Source organism: Miniopterus natalensis, chromosome 2 (genome assembly GCF_054644295.1).
Source record: "Miniopterus natalensis isolate mMinNat1 chromosome 2, mMinNat1.hap1, whole genome shotgun sequence".
In the NCBI taxonomy this organism is placed as follows: Eukaryota; Metazoa; Chordata; class Mammalia; order Chiroptera; family Miniopteridae; genus Miniopterus; species Miniopterus natalensis.
Window position 1 is genome coordinate 110,019,484 of NC_142082.1, and position 25,053 is coordinate 110,044,536.

The 25,053-nt window shown below is 42.4% G+C and overlaps 1 protein-coding gene across 1 annotated transcript in view; it reads right to left on the reverse strand.

Annotated features, from left to right (window-relative positions):
* Positions 1-214: 214 nt before the first annotated feature.
* The window catches only part of PLEKHG7 (pleckstrin homology and RhoGEF domain containing G7), a 50,031-nt gene continuing 25,192 nt past the window's right edge, over positions 215-25,053 (reverse strand). Inside the window, exons 7-16 of the mRNA XM_087813865.1 lie at positions 24,336-24,431; positions 23,666-23,767; positions 19,983-20,096; positions 14,861-15,035; positions 13,244-13,359; positions 12,812-12,905; positions 7,500-7,579; positions 5,260-5,413; positions 1,444-1,541; positions 215-417 (exon numbers count right to left, since the gene is read on the reverse strand). Coding sequence (XP_087669991.1) covers positions 310-417; positions 1,444-1,541; positions 5,260-5,413; positions 7,500-7,579; positions 12,812-12,905; positions 13,244-13,359; positions 14,861-15,035; positions 19,983-20,096; positions 23,666-23,767; positions 24,336-24,431 — 1,137 coding nt within the window. The 3' untranslated portion in view covers positions 215-309. The remainder of the gene's footprint in view (positions 418-1,443; positions 1,542-5,259; positions 5,414-7,499; positions 7,580-12,811; positions 12,906-13,243; positions 13,360-14,860; positions 15,036-19,982; positions 20,097-23,665; positions 23,768-24,335; positions 24,432-25,053) is intronic.

Sequence of the window (25,053 nt, forward strand, 5' to 3'; positions counted from 1 at the left end):
TTCCTCCTGCCACTCTATTCACCTGACCACTCACCTTTCCAAATTGTACCAGCACCATGCTTCACTCCCACCCCTTATAAGCCTGAATGAAACATTTTAAGGGAGTCTGTTTATAAGTATATACTTGACAAGAAAGTCCTCAGCGTTCAAATTTGTCGTAGTCATTCTTCTGTACTGAGGATTTTCTTCGCTCAGATCCTCAAATTATGGAACTCCTTCAAAAGGCACATTTCCTTCTAGCTCCTAACTGTTACAAAAATTTGAAAGAATACCTTAATCCCTCATTTCTAAACAGGTGGCTTTAGGTTCCTAAATTTCGGATGATTCTGCAGGTGATGTGAATAAGGATATTTTCTTGGTTTCCTGACTCTTGGTGAAGCAAGAGATTGCTGCTGTTATTTGTGCCATCCATGTTTTCTGTAAAACAACAGCAAAAAACAACACACACACAGGCACACACAGGGTCGGAATGGGGAGAGAGAAGAGGGAGACAGGAAAGAATGCAGAAGAACATTAACCTGACAATTTTTCACAACTGGATTAATATTTTCCTTCATATTTATTGACTTGCTCTTTAAAACTGAGGACTAATGAAATATTTGCATGTTTCCCATTTTCTCTCTTAACATCTATCACCAATATCTCTAATTATATATGAAAATGAAAATGGATTACATGAGTATAGTATGCAAGTGGGATAAACAGTCATGAGTAATCTAAGAACCATAATCAGTGAGGACTAATTAGAATATAAGTAGTTTGAAGATTGAATTTCTGTTCTGTCTGGAAATAGAAGTTCTTAACCAATGGTATAATTTGAAAAACAGACTGAGGGAGATGCCCCAGGAAACTGAGTGTTTAAGAAGAATGCAATATTGCATTTATTGTCTGGCCACCCTGTTGCTGGGATGAAAGCCTACCAGAAAAAAGACAAAAAATGGAAACTTCTAAGCTAGAGAAACCAGAGTCAGGCAGCTGGTTTTCAACTTCATTGCCGTAAAGACAGTGACATCATTTCCCAAGGTCGACGAGCAGACTTGATGTGGTTCATTCCTGCAGCAGCCCCTCGCTTAAGTGGACATCACATTATTTGCTTACTGGGACTTTGAGAATCAATTGGAGCATTTAAAAAGCCAATCATGCAATCCAAAGCAGCCCCTGCCCCATTTCATACAGAAACCGTAGAGCTCAGAAGTCATTCCGGAGCTTCTGCCCCCAGAGAAATGAGGGAGGCTGTGTCGCCTCTGCGAGTGTGGGGCGACAGTTTCTGAGCATGACACAGACTAGGTGTCCACATCCCTCCGCCTCGCAGCGTCTGCCCTTCCCAAAGTGGGCGAGGCAGATACGCAGAACTGTCCGTTCACCTTTACTGAAGTGACTTCGGGTGAGATTCCCCTTATGTCAAGTTTGAAGAATCAAAACCTACAAAACCGAAATACATACCTTGATGTCTTCCGTTTGGGCTTGTAGTAAGAATGCCGCTATGCACTGTCGATACCGGTTTTCGTGTTGGAGAAGGAAGGCATTTCTCAGCCCAAAGACTAGAAAAAGATCACAGAGACAAAAAGCCAGTCACTTAATAGGAAATCCAAACAGGGTCTCAGTCCTCCAAGAACCTAGAGTTGTGCGTGTGTGTGTGTGTGTGTGTGTGTGTGTGTGTGTGTCTGTGTGTTTAATGAAGGTGGGAGGTTTTCGTAGATTGCAAACAAAGTCTGATTCCAAGATCAAGGCTTCACCACTATGTCCAAACAGAGCCCCCCTAAAGCTGCAAATCCTTTCTTCCTAACAGCCTCGGGGCTTGATGAGACCAGCCACGGCTCACGATGGAAAGTGGGCTCCTCCGCAAGGAAGCAGCTTAGCTCGTCGGGTGGATGTTGTGTGCGTAAAGTATAGGTAACAAAAGCATGGAAAACCATGGGATTATTTTTAGACCCCACCACTCCTTTTAAAATGTTTATTTATTTTTGTTTATTAGTATCAAAAAGGAAGCCACATCAAAACAAGAGTTATACGAAAATTAAGATGTAGCAAAAATATAAACCCCCCGAACGCTTCACAATAGGGTAAGAAAAGACAAAAAATAAAAAGTAAACTCAAATAAAATCGCGCATCCACCAAAGTATGTGAGCTGTAAAATAAAACAAAGAGAAACAAATGGATGTTTTCTGTGTTTGCGAAAGAAACAGTCTGTTCCGTCATTTTTTCACTGGCCCCTTAAAGAAATAACAGGGGAGAGTGGGAGAGCAGACACCTTTTAAAAAATTTTTTTTTAATCTTCACTCCAGAGTATACTTTTTTACTGACTTTAGAGAGAGAGGAAGGGACAGGGGGAGAGAGAAAAAACAGCACATCAATGTGAGAGAGAAACCAATCAGTTGCCTCCTGTACGTGCCCTGACCAGGAATCGAACCCGCAACCTTTTGGTGCCCGAGACAATGCTCCAACCCACTGAGCTGCCCGGCCAGAGCAGACATACTTTTATATAGCAGGAGCTCTTAAAAGAAAGGCCTCTTCCTTGAATTAATAATACAACACCGAGAATAAAGTCTGCAGTCTATACATCCTTTCTATAGTTGATTAACGTTTAGAAACAAACCAGAAAATCAAAGCAGGGTGTGTCCTGGTCACGTGGACCACGCGAGAAAGGCTCTCGAAGGGCGCTTTTTCCCAGGCTGATCCTTAAGCTGCTGCTTGTCCACCATCATTATTTCTATCCCTTGGAGTTTGTGGTTTTAACTCTGGCTCACCGAGGCAAGGTGACCTCACTTCAGAATCAAAGCAAATGCAAGACTTTTGCTTTCTTAACTGCAAGAGCTATTCCAGTATCACAAATTATACTCCGAACAGCCTAAACCTCATAATTCCTCAACCCTGCCGTCACTAAGTCTGTTGAGGTCATGAAATTCCGTCCGCTGCTTTGAGGTGGAGGACTTACCCCTATTAAAATGGCTTTCTGGAAAAAAAAGATTCGGCTGTGTTTGTTTTACTCCCTGATTTTTCTTCTTATAAATTCCTTGTAATAAATGAGGCTTTAAAGATCAGGTGGCGTTTCTTGGAGCTTTTAGAATCCGTTTTCCTCAAAAATTGTACCTGTAGTTGGCAGGTACTGAAGGCGTCCCTCATTTGTTTGCTTTGCAATCTGGGTGAGTACAAGGGACTTTAGAAGCAAAAGGACCTGGTGCGGTTAGGCTCATAAAATAAAAGGAGGAGATCGTATGTGGTCAGGATTGGCGCTCTTTCCCCCTGACATTCTAAAGTAATAATTAAAATAATGAATATAACTCGCACTTTTATATAAGCACTTACTTTGCACTGGGCACTGTTTCTCCCTCTCCCTGTCTCTCTCTCTCTCCCTCCCTCTCTCTTTCTGGTACTGTTTTACTTATTTTTTTCCTTTTTATGTCATTTAAACCACACAGGAAGAGTATAAGAGAGGTCAGCTAATTCCCACTTACAAGTGAGGAACCAGATTTCAATGGATTCTTCCAGGGCCACACAGCAAATGGCAGAGCCGGGGTTTGAACGCAGGTCTCTGTCACTGCCAAACTCAAGCCCTCCTCCTTCCACCCTTGCCTCTCTCTCTCCCTCTACAGCTTTCCTGCCTCGAGCACTGCATCTGAACAGTCAAAATACTAGACCAGAGGAATGAGGGAAATACAAAAAAACAGAAACGAGATGGGAGTGACAAATACGAAAAAACAAAACACGGTGGAAGTAGCTTTTAAAAGGTATTGTTCGTATTTCAAAAAAGAAAGATAACCCAGCCACGTCAGATTCCGCCAAGTCCCCATTCCTAAAGCCCGCGGGGCTGGCCAGGCTGAGCCCGGCTTCCTCCCCTCAGGCCACAGCCTTCCAACGATGGCCACTGTGGTGAGGGAATAATTCAGGGCCTAGGATGCCCTCTGACGGGCCATTTTCCCCCGTGAAAGAGTAACTGAACAAAAGGAAGTGATCTCTGTGCTCACACACTGAGCCCCCGCCATGGACACTGCTCTGGGCCTGCAGGAGGCTCTCGCTGGGCGGGGGTGAGGCTGCAGTTGCGGGCAAAGGGTTTGTTCCCTTGAGATGCCCCCTTTTTAGGCGGGCTCTCTGGCTGATGCAGACTTTGGCCTCTAGGTGACGCGGTTGGTCCCAGCAGAATTCAATATAAGAGGCCTCAGGGCCTGCCGGGTCCCAGTTCCACAAATGTTAATGGAGGTGGAAAGAACAGACAAAGGAGACAGAGGCTCTGGTCTGGATACAGGAGACCCCTTAATGGGGAAGAGTTGTATCTATGTAAAACATTTAAATACAAAGCTTAGTTATTACCATAACAATGTAAATGTTTGCTATTGTTATTAATTTGTGTATTCATTCATTCATTTATTCATTCACTGTGTAACATTGCTCTGTATGCATAAGTCCTCCTATGCTAGTCATTGACACTTTGGGCTGGGCTGCTGGGCTGGGCATTGAGGGGAATGGGTAGTGGTCCCTTTTTTCCTGATCCTTCCTTGAGCCAGAAAGACAGCCCCCTCCTGCCTGGCTTCAGCTGGTCTCCTAGGAACCTATACCCACCGCAGAATGACACCTGTGTCCTGCTGAACACTACCCAGCACTGAAGAGACTGAAGTGGCCTGTGAGCCCCTGGAGCGCCAGGGCTTTCACGACTGGGCTTCCTAATCTCCCGTTGTTCTGAGAGCCCTCCCCAAAAAAGGGCTGCTTGTAACTACAGGGCAACCACACGGTGCCTGGTTCTCAGTAGACACTCAGGAAATGCTTGAAAAATGAATAAAAATTATATAGATATATTTCTGACCTATACACATAACATATATGTATGTATGTATACATGTATACATATTATTTCTGGTATATGTCTTTCTATACAGTTATTGTAATAGAATATCTGAGGCTTGCATAGCATGTTGTTGTACCGGTGATTTATCAACAGCAGTAGTGCTAATAATGATAACACAATAACAATGCTAAAAATAGCTATCATTCATTGAGTGCTTTACCTGCATTACCCCTATTTTACCAAGAAGAACCTGTGGCATAGAAAATTTAAGTGCCTTGCCTATGGTCATATATCTAGCAAGTGGCAGAGCTGGGTCATGTATAACCAGCTTGTAGAGTGAGTGATATATAGCTGCATAGGAAGTCAGTATTTTCTTTGATGAAGACTTAAATTGGATTTATGTGCTGTTACCAAAAAGAGCCAATATGAAACTCCGAGATGGCAAACAGGTAAACTGAATGATGAAAATCGACACATACCTGACACGTGGAGTGGATCGATACTTCTGACAACCAATCTGTCGAGTGGAATGGGCTGATCGAGCACAGTACACGAACCACCCTCTTTTATTACTGTTTGCAGCTCAGGAGTAAGTGAAGGACACATTACACCTGTGTCTGAGCCTCCAACTTTCTGAAATTAAAGAGGAAAATAATGCACTAAAGAAGAAATAAGGATGGATGCACTTTCCTAAGCTGATTTTTAGAAACAATTGCTTGAAATCCAGCAATTTCCCCAAAGCGTTTCCCCAAAGTACATAGTGATTTAAGGCATAGTGTTTCTGATTCCCAAGTTTAATTACCTGAATAAATCGTGTGTGATGTCTATAACTGGAAAACATTTTAATCACCATCACATCAGTGGGAAGCATTTCAATTGCCAGTATCTCTTTATAGTACTGAGTGAGATGAATGAGAAAGGGGAGCCTCATTTTGGCCAACTCTGTCCATGGGATCTAAACTCTAAATAGATTCCATACTTGCCCGGCAGTGGCTCAGTGGTTGAGCGTCGACCTAGGATCCAGGCAATCAGGGCACATGCCGGGGTTGCGGGCTCAATCAATGACTCTCTCATCATTGATGTTTCTATCTCTCTCTCTCTCCCTCTCCTTTCCTCTCTCTGAAATCAATAAAGATATATTTAAAAATAAATAAATAAATAGATTCCATACTTTAAAACTTGTAAGTAATTGAAACTGTTTTGAATACATAAGATGTTGAATTTTTTAAAAAGGATGTCAAAGGTTGTAATTTGCATCACACATATTGCTCATTAAATTGCAAAGAGGAATTTAAAACATAACATTTTTTTTTCTTCAAAGGAAAAAAGTGAAATCTGATATCTTCTCTGGGTGGTTATTTTTGTGCCTATGAAGTCAATAAAACTCTCCAGATTTATTAGACAGAGGACTTCAAAGAGGAATTTAAAGCAGATAACATTCCTTATTTGGGAGTCAAGTTGTGAAGCATGAAATCAGAATATTACCTTATAATAAATCAGTATGGGCTGCCATTAATTCATGTACTCAGACTTGGGCCATTATTTGATATGAAGGTAGACGATGCTTAGCGTTGAGGTTTTTGAAGGGGATAGAGATTTTTCAGACTTGTTCAGACATGCCTGTCTGGGTAGCTTAGGAGAGAAGGGCATCTAAGTTTCGAAACTGCAATTCTTCATATTCTCAAATATCCACTCCCTCCTCAAGGACCATTCAACTATTTACAGATTGATCAATGGGCGTCTATTTTATTGCTTAACGATCCTTAAGTTATTTAGCTCAAATTAACCAACATGCCATCTTGAAGCATAGGTTTTAAAAGATTTGCGATATCTAGTCTCATGACCTTGTATCTGCATAAGGCTAGCCATCTGTAAAGAAGCGGGTGAACAAAACAACATTAGCTCTCTGATGGCCTGCAGCACTGCAGCTCCTCCCCTTCTGAGTGCCTTAGAGGGGGTCCCCTCCGTGCTCTCACTCACATTCAGGGGACAGACTGTGAAATGGGAGATCAGACAGAAAGCCCTTCGAGGACCATAATACCCATGGCTTAATTAGCAACAGCAATAATAGTGGCCATTGATGCTTAAGTAATGGGGAAAATCCCTGTTCTTGGAAGAGATTTTGTGGTTTTAACTCAAGTTGACTCGTGTTGTCTGTGATGTCAACAATACATCTGTTGGGCTTCTGCAGTTCTTACATACAGATATTATAAATAGGTAGATACTGAGAGAGCAGGGGTCCTTCCCACTTGCAGCCCCCAAACCACTATTTTCCAGAAAGGATGTGAGCTTTCAAGTCAGAATGAGCGATGGATATCACCTGGGCACAGGGCAGCAGACAGTTTAGAGAGGTCCCACCGCAGCACCTGTCGCTGTGGCGCAAGGGCCAACACAGACAAAAACATTTGGTTTCATTTGCTTAGGCAGGTCGGGAATGCAGCCCTGTGGTTTCCAGGACTTACCTCGAAAGTATACAGACTAAGTTATTCTAAATATGTGCACATCCTTTGTCATCCTTAAGAAATGAAACTTGCTTTTGTTATTGTTATTTCTTAATTCCAAACTGCGGGACTGGAGGCGCCAATATTTTGTAATGTTTCCGCTTTCAGAGGATGAACCCCAATTTGATGTACGGAAATATTTTATACTTTAACACAACTTATTTGGAAATATTTCTAAACTTATTTAGCAGACTTATTTAGAAATAGCAGCATTTTACCTTTTTGTTGCGCTTAGTTTTGGTAACTAAGAGGAAATCATCAAAGAGAAACAGATAAACATCTAGGAATCTTGTACTATCTGGGGAGAGAAAGAAGGTGAAATTGGGGCTGGAAATGGTAAGTAGATTTTTTGTTATTTAAATCAAAGAACCCCTTAGGAAACAAATTGAGCCGGCATCCTGGCCGAACAGGATGGCAGCTCAGGGTGTTTGATCCTTGGCTCAGAAAACTGCCTGACTGTTGGATGGATTTCTTCCTAAAGCAGAGGCTGGATGTGAACAGAAGCTCACAGCTTTAAAGACACTGAAACTGTGAAGCATTTCACATGGATCTAAGATAACTTGGATGATGTTCATAATGGTTTCAACAAAGCCTAAGACGCATCTATCAACTAATTGAACTTATAGCATTTTTGCCTTGAGTCACATGGGTGGGTCCCTGGCAAAGACGTGCATTACCCCCCCAAAAAAGGCGTTTTGTCATTGCTGTGAACTAAATTGTGCCCCTGCCAATTCTTATGTTGAAGTCTTGTTTTTGGAATAAGGGAGAAATTCAGAATAAATGAGGGCATGAGGGTGGAGGCCCGATCCAGTAGGATTAGTGTCATAAGAGGGGACTCCAGAGAAAGAGAACCACGTGTGGGCACGGAGGAAGGGGACACCTCTAACTGGTCAGAGAGCTCTCATCAGAAAATGAATTAGGCTGGCAACCTGATCTTGGACTTCCAGCCTCCAGAACTGTACGAAGTAAATTCCTGCTGTTTAAGCCACCCAGCCTATGGTATTTGTCACGGTGGCCCTTGCTGATAAGAGTCTTTACAGTTCCTTGTTTCTCAAGTTTTACAATGTGTCCACAGGTAGCTTTATATTTATAAACTTTTTTGATATAACTTTTGGTAGTAACTTAGTCAATTAGGCTTTTCTACTTTTCTTTAGGAAGGGGCCAGTGGTAGAAGAGAAATCAAATGTTAGAATACAGTATCTTCTCTCTAACTTTATCACTTAGAAGTTAGAAGAAGAAATAGTTAAATTTAAGTGATTTCAGAGGAAAAGGCAGTCTGTCCAGAGGGGAATGTGACAGATACTTAAAGTAAGTATTTTTCAAAATCAATAAATATTTTTTATTATTCTATTTATTTTATTTATTTATATTATTTTAGTTCTTTCTCATACACTTTTATCTCTGAAAGCTAGATGGCTAAGGTTAAATTAGTAGATACAATATTTAGGATTCATTTCTATTTCCTCCCTTTCTTTAGGTTTAAAAGAAAGATTCTTTTCATATTTGCATAAAAGAGAAATTAGATATTTTATTAAGTCTTGAATTGTCCTTGAATATTTTAAAAACATTGTATTCCATCACTATTAGAGACATTTTTTCCCCTACAAATCAGCCTATGGCAGACAGCTGATTGTCCCTCAAAAAAAATATTCCCCTTCTTTTGTAGTAATGAAATTTCTGAGTTTTAGTGGGTATATGCTCACTGCAAATAAATACTACATCTCCCAGCTTCCCTTATAGCTAAATATGACCATGTGACTAAACTCTGACCAATGGAATATGAGCAAAAGTGTGCAACTTGTGAGTCATATCCTTAAACAGCAGGGCTTTGCTTGCCGGTGACTTTCCCACTTGTGTGGACTTCTCTGGGACCACACAGAAGAAAGCAGTACCCCGGGCATGGCAGAGCAAAAACACAGAAGAAACTTGGGTCCCTAATCACACCATGGAGGACGCTCGTCACACAGCTTCGAATTTTACATGGGAGAAATAAACTTGTCTTTTTAAGCGATTGTTATCTCTCTCTGTCTCCAATGGCCAAATCAATATCTTAACTAATAGAGACATGGTGCTGGGAATGTGACACTGGACAACATTGGACCTTCAGACCTGTGCTAAATGCTTTCCCCACCCTGTGCCATTCATATATAAATTAGGTTGATGAACTATTGTAAAAATGAAATCTCTTTATTCTCTTATTAATTTTAGTATTTTATTTTAACCGGCAGTGAGCATCTGCTATGTCCTACAACTTATTCCAGGAAATGATGATTATTTCAGCTATTTATTGAGGCCCTTGTGTGCCATGAAGCAGTCAACAAATATTGACTACCTACTCTGCATCAATGATTAAGACAGACTCTGCCCCGAGGAGATTTCATTCTACTTTGAGCAGACACATAGTAAGCATGTAAACAAGACTTAAAATAAGATAAATTCAGAAACTGATAGTGCTAAAAAGTAGATATGGTAATATAAAAGAAGAAGGCTAAGGAGGAAGATCGTAAGCATAAGATCATGCCGCCCACATTTATTATCCAAGGAGCTATTGGGACAGCACTGTTGGAGCTATTACAGCCCAGGGAAACACGTTAACCAGGTGATTTCATGAGACTTAACTAATGAGCATTGCGAGTCTGAAATTCTGCTTCGCTAAGTGCTACACAACCAGATCTGAGACTTAAAAATGTTTTCAGTTCTATGTTGACTAAGTCTTTACTTTTTCTCAGAGCCTGGACTGTGGGTTTTCATTGCTCCGCTAGGGAATGGAGCAGCATTACTGACTTACTCCCCTTCTGCAGCAGCTTGAGCAAGTGTTGCAGCTGTCACCCCTTAATACTTGTCTGCACCCGACTCAGTTTTCTATTTGGAAATGTCAGTCTGTGGAGAGCAACACATTTGTGAAGGGTATGCTGGCATGACTTCCAATGGGAAGTTGGTCATGCTCCAACAGTTACAAAAACTTGTACTTCCTGGGGATGATAAAGTTCACTTATTGGTTACAAAAGTACAGATTTTAAAGCTGAAAGCAATTTGGAAACAACATGTATACGTTAGGTATAATCATCATCATCACCACCATCACCACCATCATCACCATTATCACCATCAGCATCTACAGAAGAGATGAAGGAAATTTAGACAATTTTACCCCAAATTATTTAGATCCCCTGATTCTTGGTCCAGTGTTTTTCCCATTAAAAATGATGTCCTGTTTCTTCAAAAACTAGCACCCCCACTCCCGCAACATCTCCATGCCATCTCTGAGCCAAAGTCCCAGTGACTTTAAACTTGGCCTGTTACCACTACTACATGGTACCTCCTCTCTGAAGAAACTGATGAACACAGCATATACCATTAAATAAGTACCTGGTGTTAGTGACGTTTATGTAGTTCATCTTTATTTGACTCTACAAGAAACTTTTTTGGAAAAGGTGGGTCTATTTATAAGGACTCCTTTTTAGGCCAGTCTCCCACCCACACTTCTGTGACAAGCACCCCAATGCCAAGTGTTGTGTGGATGCACAACTAACATAGCTTTTCACCAAGAGATGGTCATTGTCATGTTCATGTTCTTGTCCTGCCCACACATGAACCCTAAAATTGCCTCCCTGGCCCACTCCCTCTGCCACCCTCAGTGTGATCAACCGACCTTTCAGGCATGTAGATTAAAAAACTTGAAGGCATCGACTCATTTCCTCTGTAACCATTTTGCCAATCATAAACTCCTCCTATCCTATTTTTGCCTTTGAAATATCTCTCACATTTATCCTTTCCTGCCCATGTCCATTTCTAATATTTTAGGATAAGCCAGCACACCTCACAGTGTTGGGAAGTTGGTAGATACAGGGAAGGGGTGAACCTAAATCTCTGATAACTCCAGGCGGAGGCCAGTTTAGGAGGGAAGGGCATATGTTTGAACATTGAGCTGTGTTTTGCTTCATTACTTTGATTTGATTTCGTCATGATATATAATTATTTTTGAAATTTATGCAAATAACATTAAAGAAAATTTAAAATTGTTATCTCTCCAAATGAAAGGGAGAGGGGGGTGGTCTAGAGGTTAAGAACGGCTGAGAAACAGGCTCGGGGGCTTCTCGCCTCACCCTGCCTCACTGCGGGCTTCGGGGCTGGTCTCTGCTTTGGTCTCCTCCTCGACTCCATTTTGTGCGTTGCTTCTGATGACTCTTCAGCACCCTTTAAGCCTGTCACTTGTTGCTGGCAATTCCCTAGCTGGGTCCCTCCGCTTGGCTTCCAGGGCAGGTGCAGCCATTCTGAAAGCCCACTAGGCCGAGGCGGCCTGGACTCTGCCCTTAACCACCAGCTGGCCTTGAGTATGATACAGAACTCCCTGAGCCTCCTATAACTTAGGATTAAATGTAACTTCTTTGCATAACTCACTGGAAGGAGAAATGTGTGAAAAAGCCCTTTGATAGAAAACGCTGGGCACGTCTACCTTTCCTACCTGGCAGTTGCCAGGTCAGGGTTATGTCCCAACCTGACATCTAGAGCTAAAATGTAGCAGATTCTCAACAAATGTGTGTCAAATACGGAGTTAGTGCCTGGCACTCCCACCACCTCTCACGCTGCCATAAAAAGGCAACATCACATTACTCAGGGCTTCTCACATGGTAGGCGCCCAATCAAGGTTTTGTGCAGAAATGAATAAATGAATGAATGCAAATCCTACTTTGGTCAGGCAGCCCTTTCTGATCAGAATATTTATTGAGCACTGGTTCTGTGTCTACCATTCTTTCAAGTGGTTGTATATCCATTAGCTCATTTAATCCTCACAACAAATGGGGGTGGGGGGGTCGCTGTAAATGGGCCAAGGTTACACAGGCAGAAAAGGCTGAGCCGGGGAGGAAGGGCCTGGCCGTCAGCCTCCAGGGCTCGCCCTCCTGACCTCTCCACCAGAGCGTAGTCTCCCAGGTGGCTCCTGTCCCCATGCCTTTTCTCCGGCTGTGCTGTTCACCTGGGACGTCCTCCCCCGTCCTTCCATCTCTCTACCCTCCCAAGCCCACCTCTAGTCCCCAGACCACATAAAGCCCTCCCTGGAACTCCAGCTTCACAGCCCCTCTTCTATTCTGCGCTTATCCTGCAGGCCTGCTCGTTACGGCAGAGCTTCCCGACCAGAGCAGAAGGGTTACAGAGAATAATGACTTTATATCTTCCAGGGACACCTCCCTAGCACAACATGCGCTAATAACAGGCCCTCAGCCAACCCTGACATGGAGCATTTATCATGTTCCCAACCTTGACCTAAGCTCTTCACGTATGTTTTTCTTTTTAACAACAATCTTATGAGATAGATCTGGTTATCCCACTTTACTGAGAGAAAGTGGAGGGCACATAGCTGGTGACACTGTGAAGTCCTTGATCAAGCCCGCACAGGCGTGAGTCCATAACATGTTCTCTGACTCACGTCTTCCATGGCCTTGGCCATTGGCAAACACAGCTCTTCACACCCTTCAATGAGCAGCAATTGGACAAGTTACATGGTGGATTTTTAAAGGAAAAAGTTATTTACCTGCAAGAGTTAATTTTCCCTCATAGAGAAGGTGTCTGTTGGTTGGTGACAGGATGTTTTCGGCCACGTGCTCTTTAAAAATGTGTTTCAGGCACTTGCAAAACAAGGGAGAAAATCACAGAGGGGTTGCTAGCGGTTGGAAGGGAGCAGATTCTGGGAGCTGGGGCAGTGCACTCTGTCTACAAGTTCAAGACATTTAGAAATGTCCGTAGATGGACCCGGGAATGGGAGAGGAGAGGCAGACCTCTCAGGACCACCCCAGGAATGACGTGATGACGTCAGCCTCCCCACATACAACACCGAGTGGATAAAGGCTGTACTTCTTGCTCATAAAACTAGATTTAATATTCAAGTGGACAGCTGGGGACTTTGTAAGACTAGTGTATTTCCAACTGAATGCCAAACTTAAGTCCTAATGGATCTTTTTTGTACCTCTGGAATGAAAAACCTTTTATCTCTATCCCAAAGTGGAGGCCACACTATAATCTCCTGGAGATGTCTAACTTTTTGAAAATTGTCCAGCCACTTCACTTTTCCTTCAAGATCCCCTGAAAGACAAGACACATTCAATATATTTTTAAGTTCATGTGACATTTCAGCATAAATTTTAACCAAGACATATAGCAATCATTTAGAGACACTGCCCCTGGAGCCCAACCATACCTTAGGTTCATTTAGCATACTGTTTGCAGTTTAAATGTCTTAGAAAAATTCACTAATTCGAAATCAGCCTCTTGCAGAGAAAAATGAAGCTTAAGTAATTTAATTCAGTAAGTTGAAATACATTGTGCATTTTTATTTAAATAATACAAATAAAGTCCTTGGTAGCTTTCTCTTATGCCCTATACCATATAGCCTGTAATTAGGGGAGGGGGGGGAGTCAGGCTAACAAGGACAAACATATATTTTTGTCCTGATTATGAAACATACATTTGCTTCATAATAAGGTAATTCTTTTTTGTGAAAACTTACTTTTTTCTTTTAAAGGTTTGTATTAGTTTTCCAACATTTTCTGATAACATTGTATTGAGGTTTTGTAACCACCTGGGGGGAACATGGAAGGCAAATCATAGACCCACAGAGTCACATGGTTAGGGGGATCCTTGAGAATTCACCAGCTTTAAGCTCATGGGCTAAAGGAAGGCCACAGACATCTCTTCCCCCAACAATGAAAATCCATATGTTATTGAGAAATCTCCAGAAAAGACCCTATTACCTTCTTCACAAAGCTAGCAAAGTGAGTAATGATCTGCAAATTACTTTAAAACTTCCTTCTTAAGTCTATTTTTAATTGAATTTTTGTCTTACTCCCTTGATAATAAGTTTAGTTCCTTGGGTCATTTTAGAATTTGAACAACAACAAAAAAATTAAAAAGAAGAAAGGACTCCCACTGCACGGTCACTTTACATTTAAACTTGCAAAGGGAAAAATACGTCATTTCTGTGCAGTTGATCATCATAAATTTCAGTCGTTCCCTTTTGACACTCCCAGGAAATCTCGGTTTATGAGCGCATAGCATGAACGTCTTTATTTGAATTTAATTATACAGAGCTACCCAAATAAACTGAAGTCATCAAAGGGCTTGCTCTGTTCCCACCCCCAAATTTCAGTTCTAAAGGTTGCAGTTGGCATTATTTTTAGATCGGTCCTGGAGTTCAGCGACCTGAAAAATAATGGATGGTAATGTATCCTCCGGAAAGCCTCCCACGGTGTTTATTCCCATTTGCTTTGTGTTTGGGCTCAGCATGGATGTTAAGAACAAAGCCTTCCATCGTCTCGGAAGTGGACCTTTTCCTGCCTGAGCTCGCACGTGAAAGCCTTGGAGACAGCCACGTCCTGCGTAACTGCTGCGAGGGTTCTCATCGGGGTGGCCAGGATGTGACTGGAGCCCATTGTTTTGTGTGTGTTTGATTTCCCAGAGCCATGACCTCAAGTCGATGGAACTGCCTTCTAGGATGAAGCCCAGGCCATTCCCCGGAGCCAGAGGGCCCCCCAACTCTTCCATTAAGCCTCCACTGGAGCTCTGGGTCACGTATCTCGGGACTTACGGATTGACTTTTCCACCTTTTCCTTGATGGAGTAGATCACGATCTTCTCAGTGGGGTCTGCACTCCTTTTCCAGATATTCTTCAGCAGCAAGGGGTATCGGGTCAGCCTGTGCAGTGGGGCCACCAGCAGCTCAGCCAGGCGAAGCCGCCTGCACTGTTCGTTCTGCTCACACCACTGGGGAAGGCAAAGCAGACACAGTCAGAATGTCACTTCTCCTATCGCGGCCCCGAGGAGCCCAAGCGTCAGACACCCTCAGAGATTTTACTTGGTAGCAACATGACGCAGCTGTGAGCTTGCTGGGGAAGTTTATCAGCCACAGACTAGACTTTGCTTTTGAAAATTCTTATTATAGTTTCTTCAGCAAATTCAGGGCCTGAGATGGGGTTCTTAGATGGGGGTAAGAGGTATTATTGACTATGACTGACTAACATTGTTACTTTCTAATGAAAGAAACCGGAGAACCCTTTTTCAGCTGTCTCGCCTTCCCAGCAATGGTAAAAAGGCAGCATTCATTATCCCCATAGCATCACCTCTCAATTCTCCTAAATGGAGAAATTTGTCAAGATCCAAAGGCACAGGAAAAGTTTAAAATGTCTCAAATCCCCTAGAGAACATGTTCCCTCTGTGGCAGTGGTAAGATGTATTATTATCTGTTCCAGCCTCGTTGACCCTTCCCGCTTAAGAGCTTGGTGGGCCCTTTGGCTTCTCCGTGGCCGGTGCAGATGTCTGCTTGTGCCAGTTCCATTCCCGCCCTCATTGTGAGGCACAGCTGGAGAACTGAGAATGGGCACACGGAGGGAAGAGGAAGGAATTTTGCTTGTGGGATCAGTTTCTTGACTCTCCTTTCTTGGAGGGAATCAAGGTAATATGAGAAAATGAAAATAGAAGTTGAAGAGGCTAAATTGAGCTACATGCTATAGAGGAGAGAGGAAGAGGGAACAGATAAAGAGACAATTTTCAGTAGAGAGTCTGACCAAGAGGCAGCTGCAGGGTGTGCAAAGCACTGGGGAACAGGGAAAGGAACTCTAATCAGTACTGCTGTGGGTTACACATTAGATTTCCATAAATGGTATTTGAGAAATACAAGTAATCATGAGACTAGCTCATAGCTCATACATTCGTGTCACCTGCTAGGCTGTTTCTTTAAATGCGATGCCCTCTCGAACCCACGGGGCCCTGGCTTTTGTGCAGGTGACACATGACACAGGGAGTCAGGTCTCATAGATACATCAAAAGTATTACTACGGGATGTGTTTTCTCCCTCCTCTCCCACCTATTCACTCATGCCTGAGTTCAGCTCTGAGGTGTCCTGCTCTTACACTAAATACCTTTCTTGCTGCAGGCTACCACCTTTTTCAGTCTTTCATGCTGAAGCTAGGCCCAGGTTGCCGCCTCTGCCTTGTGACCTAGACCCTTCAAGGCCAGCTTCGGTGTACACTGTGGACTGCTCCCTCTGCTTCCCCAAAGGCCGCTTCATACATCTTCACGCCCGGGTGTCAGCCCTTGCATTTCAGAGATCTAGGTACAGTCGACTCAAACCCCCACCAAGTCCAAAGCCTTCCCTTAGATATTTACAAACTCACTGAGCGGTGAGGGGCTGAGGTTTGAATCGCTTCCTCTGGCCCCTGGACTCCTGCTCACACCAGTGCTTTCCTCCCTGAGCGGCATGGGCCACCTGATGCCAAACTTAACCCCTTTGTTGGTTTCCTGTGCTGGTTTCCACTGCAGTCCCACTCATGCCAAACATTTTGTGAGTGTACATATTTATTTTACCTAAGGTTTTGGGCTGTGGGGAGGGGTAAATACACAGCCCGCAGCAACCCCCACCCCATTTTGATGCCACTCTTTTCTTCTTTGGAAAGAGAGAGCTTTTCCTTTCTCTTTCTCTCTCCAACTCCTAGCATCTTTCTTAGCAATTTGCACTGGCCTTTCATCCTTGGCTATGTTCTTGGGGGTTTCACCCTCCCCCACTAGGAATTTGATCAAAGTATTTCTTCTGAAAACACCCAGAGCTGGACACAATCTCTTCCACTTTCCTACATACAGAAGGCAGGTCAGGGAGGTGAGCATGGGGTGCAGGCGGCTCGCGGGGCCAGGCTTCAAGGCTTCCTGAGGGACCCCTTCCCTTCTCTGGACTTCAGAGTCCTCTCGGTGGAAGGCACTAGATCACCCCCCTGTTCTCATAGGACTTGAAACGGTCCCTCAGTTAGAAGGGATGGAGAAGGAAGCAGGGGCTGCCGACGTGGAAGGGCCAGGGGTGGGAATGAACGGAAAGAAGGGTCTGTGGTCCCAGGCCTGGCCTCCCTGCTGACTCGCGGGCGGCGGCATCCCAGCTCGGGTGTCGGGAGCTCCGGCAACTGATTTCTCAGAAGCAGTTCGGTATTTCCTCAAAACACAGCACTGGGCCACTGCCCCAAATTTCCACACCATAGAAAACAGCTCTGGCTGCCAGCACCCAGAGTAGTTGTGAAAACACCCGATTTCCCCCAGACATCGATCAGGCAAGAAGCACCAGTGGTAAATAATTGAAACAAAGATCCAGGCAGGGATATTGAAAGCTTTTAGTGTTTCGGAAGGCCTCAGAAGAGAGAAAAAAGATATTTGATGAGTCTAAAAGTACATATAAGTTTTTCTTTCATATCTCTATTGGTTTTAATTTTCAGATCCATTAGGGGGAAAAAGAACATCTCTGTCAAGAGAGATTGGACATAAAAGGCTCTTTTATGGATAGGCTTAGATCAATGGAGGATGGCTTTGTTTTATAATAAATATCCAATATATTTAGGGCAACAGTGAAAGGAATTGAGGGGCCCATATAAAAACATTCTCCTCATAACTCTGTCCTGGTGCGATGCAGCATTGGGCTGGGGCAGCCAGCATTCTTGGACTTTGGGGAAATTTAAGCTCTTTAAACCTCATCTGTGAAATGTGAGTGACAAGAATAACTACCTTGGCAGCTTGGTGAGAGGTTCCAATGAGAAAATCCATACAAAGGGCCAGAATAGTGCCTGGAACGTGTCGAACAGTCAGTCCAAGGTTGATAGAGTTCTTAGTGATTGTTAATAGAACCTCATGGAGAGACCTGGTACAAAGTTCCAGTCTCTTTCTTTGCATCAGTTTAACTGCCTCTGAAAGAGCAGGGAGAATTCTACTCCCATCAATGTGCACCAGTATAACGCACAGGCATTCATAAAACCCAGCCCACCTGACGTGGAGGGTAAATTCATTCCAGTGCACTCCTAGCCCCATTCCAGGCAGCCCATGACACAACTCAGATTTAAGTTCTCCAACGCCATTGCTTATATCAGCTCCAAACAGGTCTGAATTGAATCCTGCCTCTGCCCCAAACAACCATATGTTTCAGCCAGTTGCCTGATTTGCCTAAGCTCTTGAAAAATGGGGATAATATCACATTCCACAGGGATACAGTGTAGACAAAGAGATCATAGCAAGGCCTTGAGAACCAGTCGCCTTTACTATTATTATTATTTATTGTGTATTATAATTATAATCATCACTTTTATTATATATTATAATTAGATTATTATTAATTATCTCAAGGATGCTTTTGTCTTGTACTATGGGGCTGTGGGAGGCAGATTCATCTTTAATTCCCCCAGTCTCTCCTTGGCTCTCACCTTTGTTTCATGCTGCTTATAGTTCCCAGGAGATGGGAAATAGACCTGAGGAGCTGTAAACAGTTTAATGGAAAGAGCATTTGGGTGGGTTTTTTTTTTTTCCTGAAGACCTTTACCCAGGTTCTTTTTTGCCACCTATTGGCCATGTGCCCTTGCAAAAATCATATAACCTCTCTGAGCCTCAAGGACACATGGGGACCATGTAATCAATTCCATAGTCTTGTACTAAGGATTAAAAGAGATGCTTGGGAAAGTGCCTGGTAAAACATTATGCATTATAAAAGCATTTTATGTTATCATTACAATAGTGTATCCCTAAGTATCTTTGGGTGCTATGTATATTTCATATAAAAATGTAAACCACCCTTCTATGTCACAATTGACATGGGATTTTCCACAGTTATTTGAAAATGGCTGAGCCTTGTTAAATTAATCTCTGCCCGAGGTTGGAAGAAAGAGACATGGAACTGGATTTTCCCCACTTTGAGGGCCAGAATTGGAGTCTAATCCATCAGCTTCCGGAGAAAACTTTTGTAACAGGATTATTCGTCCATCTGGAAAACTAATGAGCTTTCGGTTTTTAGTTTGAGAAGCAAAGAAAACACTGAATAATTGAAGCTACAAAAATAGGGCCAACTCTCTCCCCCAAGCTTATTCCTCCTTTCTCAGCCGCCACACCCAGGCTTCCTGGCATATCCAGGCCACAGGTAAGCCTTGGGAGCCCCGGCTACCTTTACTCTATGCCTCTGAGGTGATCCTCTCTGCAAGGGGCTTTTTGCAACTGCCCGGAAGAGCTAGTTTCATGAAAAGGCTTGGACTATTTTCTCTGGATCATAAAAAGGATCTGGTATTATACTGAAAAGGTACAGTTCATACTAAAAAAATGTCAAGAGAGGGGTCAAAGTGACTGATGAACTCAGGGAAAATTCTTTCCATGTTGGCTGGAAAGAATTAGCAAATGCTCACTGTCCTTAGAAATTCCTCGCTCTAATGCTTTGGAACCCATAGCTACAATTTCAGGGGCAACATTTTCATTGTGCCCTATGATGTGCTCCAGGGGATGCCATTCACATAGAATATAATGTAAACTGTTCTCTAAGCTCCTGTGCAATAGAATCTTGCTTGGGACCAAACCCTACAAGAGCCAAACTTCGAGTCACAAACAAAGCCTGGCTTCTTATTCTAGCTTTCTCCTTATAGTATACCAATTTTGTTCGCAAACACAGCAATGAACAAATAACACAATTTTATCTCCAGCTAAAATCTTAGGAGGGATGTTAGATGATATAACGTTTCCAGATGTGCACAATTTAAAATTCCTCGGCATGCAGGGGAAGATGGATTTATGAGGAAAGCAGGTTTGTAGTTAAAATGTATTGTTCATCATTTTTTTTTCTTTCCCGCTTAACTTGGGTATAATGATTCCTATTATACCCCAAAGAATCTCAGGAAAAATATAAAAGAAAAGAAAATGGTACTTTACTTTTAAATAAATTCCAAAGTCATCTCTCTGCCTCAGGCTCTCAAGATAAAAGACAGCGGCTGAGTAGTTCAGGCAGTAGGTCTGGTGGCTCCGACAGAGGCTCCCCTGGAAATACTGTAAGAGAGGAGCGGAGGGGGGCACAGGCTGACTTTCTCTTCCTCTGCACGTTCATCACCAACCGGAACGGGGGAAAGTGGAGGAGTCCGCGTTATCAAGCAGGGGTTGTGGCTGTGTGGGTAGGTTATCTGAAGGCAAACATTCTTTAAAAAATCATATCCCCATAATAAACAGTTAACTCCTCCGTAAGTCACCTTCCCCCCTTCCTACTCTGCCTCTAACCGTGCTGTGTTGAGGTCTACACTCCCTGCATGGCACCTGGTAACCAGCACTGCCTTTGATGTCAGGGCTCATGTTTGATGTGAAGCTGGTATAGGCAGTAATAATATTTAACTTTTCATCAACTCTTCCTCAAAAATATCCATGAACTCAACTCCCTTGCTGGCTTCTAAAACGGTAGAGTCAAATTTGAGGACCTCTTCCAAATGTATGTATATGTTTCTCTAATGATCAAACTGAGCACACCGCACATGGTGCCAGCGTCTCAGTTAAGTGTCTTTCTTGGGTATGAGTCATTCTTGTCTCTTCACAAGCTCTGTCTCCTTACTGGCAGACATTCTCTTCAGGGTCTCACAGTGTCTACCACATTGCAAAGCCTATGTACTCCTTGATAGATTGAATAACGTAATCACTAATGGGTCCCATTAATGAATATCTAATAGTGTCATCCTGTGATGGAATGAGAGAAGGAAGACAGACTTGTTGGTAATGTTATAATTGCATTTAGTAGCAAAAACTGACCCAGCCTAAAAAGTCATGCCTAGCTGGGCGTGGCTCAGCAGTTGAGTGTCGACTTACGATCCAGGCTATCGGGGTTCGGGTTCCGGTCAGGGCACATGCCCGGGTTGGGGGCTTGATCCCCGGTCAGGGGCGTGCAGGAGGCAGCCGATCAATGACTCTCTCATCATTGATGTTTCTCTCTCTCTCTCCCTCTCCCTTTCTTTCTCTGAAATCAATAAAGATATATTAAAAAAAAAGTCACTAAAAGAAGTGACAACAATAAAGGCAGAGATAACGAAAATCTAGAGAAGTATTTTATTATAAGACAGAGGAGAAAACACTGTGGGGGGAAATGTCAAGTTTTTGCTCCAGCAAGGAGTAATTTGAAAGACAGTGTGAATTTATTTTGGGGGGTGGAGGGGACATGTGTTGGCAGCTTGGAGAGCAAAGGGACTGAGATGCTTGAGAAACTTCATTGCTAGGAGGCAACTGTTAAGACCATATATGGTCAGGCTTAAAAATCTGATTCCACAATTTATCAGCTATATGACCTTGGCCAAATGATCTAACCTCTCAAGCCTCAGTTTCCTTTTCAGAGACTAGCTCACATGGCTCATGAGTGAATATAAAATATTCCAATCTCCCCTCTGGTGAACTTCTGGTGAGGCTGTTACTGTTCACTTATCTCCCCTTCCTGGGGAGGACTATGTGTACCCACTCTGCTGAAGGCCAGCGTGGCCATGTGACTTCCCTTGGCTGACAGCGTGTGAACAGACCTGCCCTGTGTTGCTTCAGGCAGAACTTGAAGAGTCAGTGAGTGCTCTGCCCCGCTCTCCTATGTCTTTGCCATGGCAACTGGTAGCATTCCAGGTTGTGCCTGCTCCCGCAGCATGGGTCCCAGACAGAGGACAGTGACAAAGTAGAAGTAGAGCACAAGGGAGAGAAGAACCAAGCTGTTGAGAGTTGGGGAGTGCTACAACTCTGGTGCAACTGAATAGAACCTGACTGATAAAGGACCTTTCAAATCTAGGAAGAATTTGTGTAACCCATCTTTGCACACCTGTAGTATGAAACATTCATATGAGGGCTGTATTATAGACCTTTAATAAAGAGTCCAGCCCAGCCAGGAGTGGCTCAGAGGTTGAGCATCCACCTAGGATCCAGGAGATCAAGGTTTGATTCCCGGACAGGGCACATGCCCAGGTTTCAGGCTTGATCCCCACCAGAGGGCATGCAGGAGGCAGCTGATCAATGACTCTCTCATCATTGATGTTCCCATCTCTTTCCCTCTCCTTTCCTCTCTCTATAATCAATAGACATAAATAAATAAATAAATAAATAAATAAATAAATAAATAAATAAATAAATAAAAATAAAATAGTCTATTAATATCCCATGCTTTAGTAGGCTATAGGCGCACTTACACTATAGTGTGAATGTCTGTGTCCCCCTCAAATTCAAATGTTGAATCCCAACCCCCAAAGTGATGGTATTAAGAAGTGGGGCCTTCAGGAGAGGATTAATTCATGAAGGTGGAGCCCTCATGAATGAGATTAATGTTCTTATAAGGATACAAAGAGAAGTCTGACAAGAAGAGAGCCCTCATCTAATCTCAGACTTTCACCCTCCAGAACTGTGAAAAATAAATTTGTTGTTTATAAACCAGCCAGTCTGCAATATTTTGTCTTTGCCTGAACAAACTAAGGCAGCTTATGTGTTTTAATGAGAAGCTGGTATTTCTCCAGGCTATTTGCTTAAAACCAAATTAAAAATTTTTCTGACTCTAAATAAATTGAGGGAGCCTAAGAATTTAGCTCCTTCCCAACATTTGACATTCTTTTTCTTGTTTCTCTTATTCAAATCTGTTTTAAAGTTCACATAAGGATCTCCCTACTTTATACCTAGTTTTCTGCTTGTTTTTTTTTTTTTTTTTTGCCTGTTAAACAGCTCCTCCTTCTTCCTGTCTCACCTCAAACATCTCTGCCCCCAGGAAGAATTCCCTGCCTGTTACTACCCCACCCTCTGCCACAGCCTGGAAGCTTTCCTTCTTAATATGTATGTTCCTTTTTTCCTCAGCATTGACCTCAGTTAGATGTTTTAATTGCTATTATTATTGAATTAATTTCTCCTCCCCTAGACTGAAAACGAGTAGGAGTGTGCCTGGTTTTGCACATGATTCTGTACAAGGTATCGGCCCCACACATAACCACTTAGTAAGTGCTCAATAAATCTCAGTCTATGCTTTTTAAAGTGGATTGTAAAAAGTCAAATCTTGCTAAACGAGGATAGAAACTGTATTAAAAAGCTCAAAGTAAAAAAAGTAGGGAAGAGGCTCCGATATTTACTCAAGAAATAAATAGCATCTAACAAACCAGGGCTACAGGTTTTCCTCTTTTCTTTGTCTTGCAGATGCAGAGGTCCTACTAAGGGTGCTGATGGATTTGAAGGTTTATTTTGTGTGTGGTTGGGTTTTTTTTTGGTTTGAAAGACTGGCACTTTTGTTAGAAAAACAACTGAACCATGTAATTAGCCTACACAAACTATTGCCATGAATATTGCTTTAAATTGAAATCTTTAAAAGACCGACTTGGAAATGGCTTTCCCACGTGTGCACATTTCTGTGTTAATAAAACCCACACAGCAGAGGTGACAATGGGAAAACAGAATCCGCAAGTTATTTTTGAAAACATTGATTGGCAGAGAAAAGGATGGTTCCTTTGTGGGAGAGGGTGCTGGTGGAACTTTCCCAGGAACAACAAAAACAAAAAGTCAAGTAGATATTAACAGCTATTCTGGGAGGGGGTGGATTTATTGCATGAAGCTCAGGTCTCCCAGAAGGATTTTACCTTCTTGAGCACGGGAATGAAATCCACCGATGGTGAGGCCTCGGAAGCGTCGAAGTAGTCCTTGATGATGGCAGAAAGACTGCTCACAAAACCGAAGCTCGTCTAGGGCCAGAGAGAGAGAAAACAAGAGGAGGCGCACATCCAGGGGAAGGAATAAATATTTGATGCACTTCAAATATCATTCTACAGCTCTTTCTCATTTCAAATTTACCTCCTGGCAAAATTCAGATTTATTTCTTTTTCAATATATATTTACTTAAAAGTTTTTTTATAAATAAATTCTTTTTGTAATCTCTCTTCTCTTCCTTTTTGGAGGAAAGGTATTATTTATTTATAATATGTGAGTAAAGGATATTCATTTAAGAATAAACATTTATGAAGGTTAAGGAGATCTTGGGGATATGTTTACTTTCTTAAACAGCCAAGCTAAAATGAAAAGTGCTACTGAAGGCTGACATCTGCGATCTATTGGCAAGATGTCAATGACTGTTTAGGTTTCCTTCCTTCTTATTAACCTGACCTCCTGACCATAAGATCATATGGGGACAACAAACCATATTTTATATCTCAGTGTGGAATAAAGCCACAAGAATAGGAAAAACATGCATTTTCATGATCCCTCCGGTGAATTTTAAAACATGTCTCCTGGTGTCTTTCTACTTTGGCTCACCTGACTTAACTCCTCCAGGTTTGCAAAAAGCCTCCATAAATCCACATCCAGAAGATATTCATAAGTTTGAAGGTATTTTAGTGTATTCATGAAGATCTTTAAAAAAAAAAAAAATGCACATTACTTTGTTTTTCAGTTTTGAAACTTGCTCTTTTCAAGAATGTTAAACATAAACCTCCTTTACAAAACAGTTTAGAAATCAGTATTTTCAAGGTTTAAGAATTTTCTTAAATACAAATGACATTTAAGCCCCATAGAACATATGGGAGACGTGCTCTTCTGCAGGACTTTGTTGTTGCTAATGGGGTCCCTAACAACATTCCTGCTGAACATAATCTGTTCAAATGGGCTTTCTCTGCCTCCCGGCGTCAAGAAATCTCTCAGGTCCTCTTCTTGCCAACAGCACTAGTGTGAGACCAGAACAACATTCATGCTGAGTTCTCATTTATACCCTGCTCTGCAAAAGATCCAAATGTCTTTTACTTTTAGGAAATTAAAAATAGAGAATTCATGAGTTAATATCTGGTAACTGGTAAGATGTCTGGATTTGGATAAAGGCATTAAATATTAATGAAAACATTAGGAAGCCTTTATGCTCTTGTTTCTTGGTTTGACACTTTCAAACAGTAGGAGACTACTCTACAGCAAGTCAAGAAAGAACTACAATCCTCACAGATAATCTTTCCTGAGCCTATATACAAAAGAAAGATCAATTTCT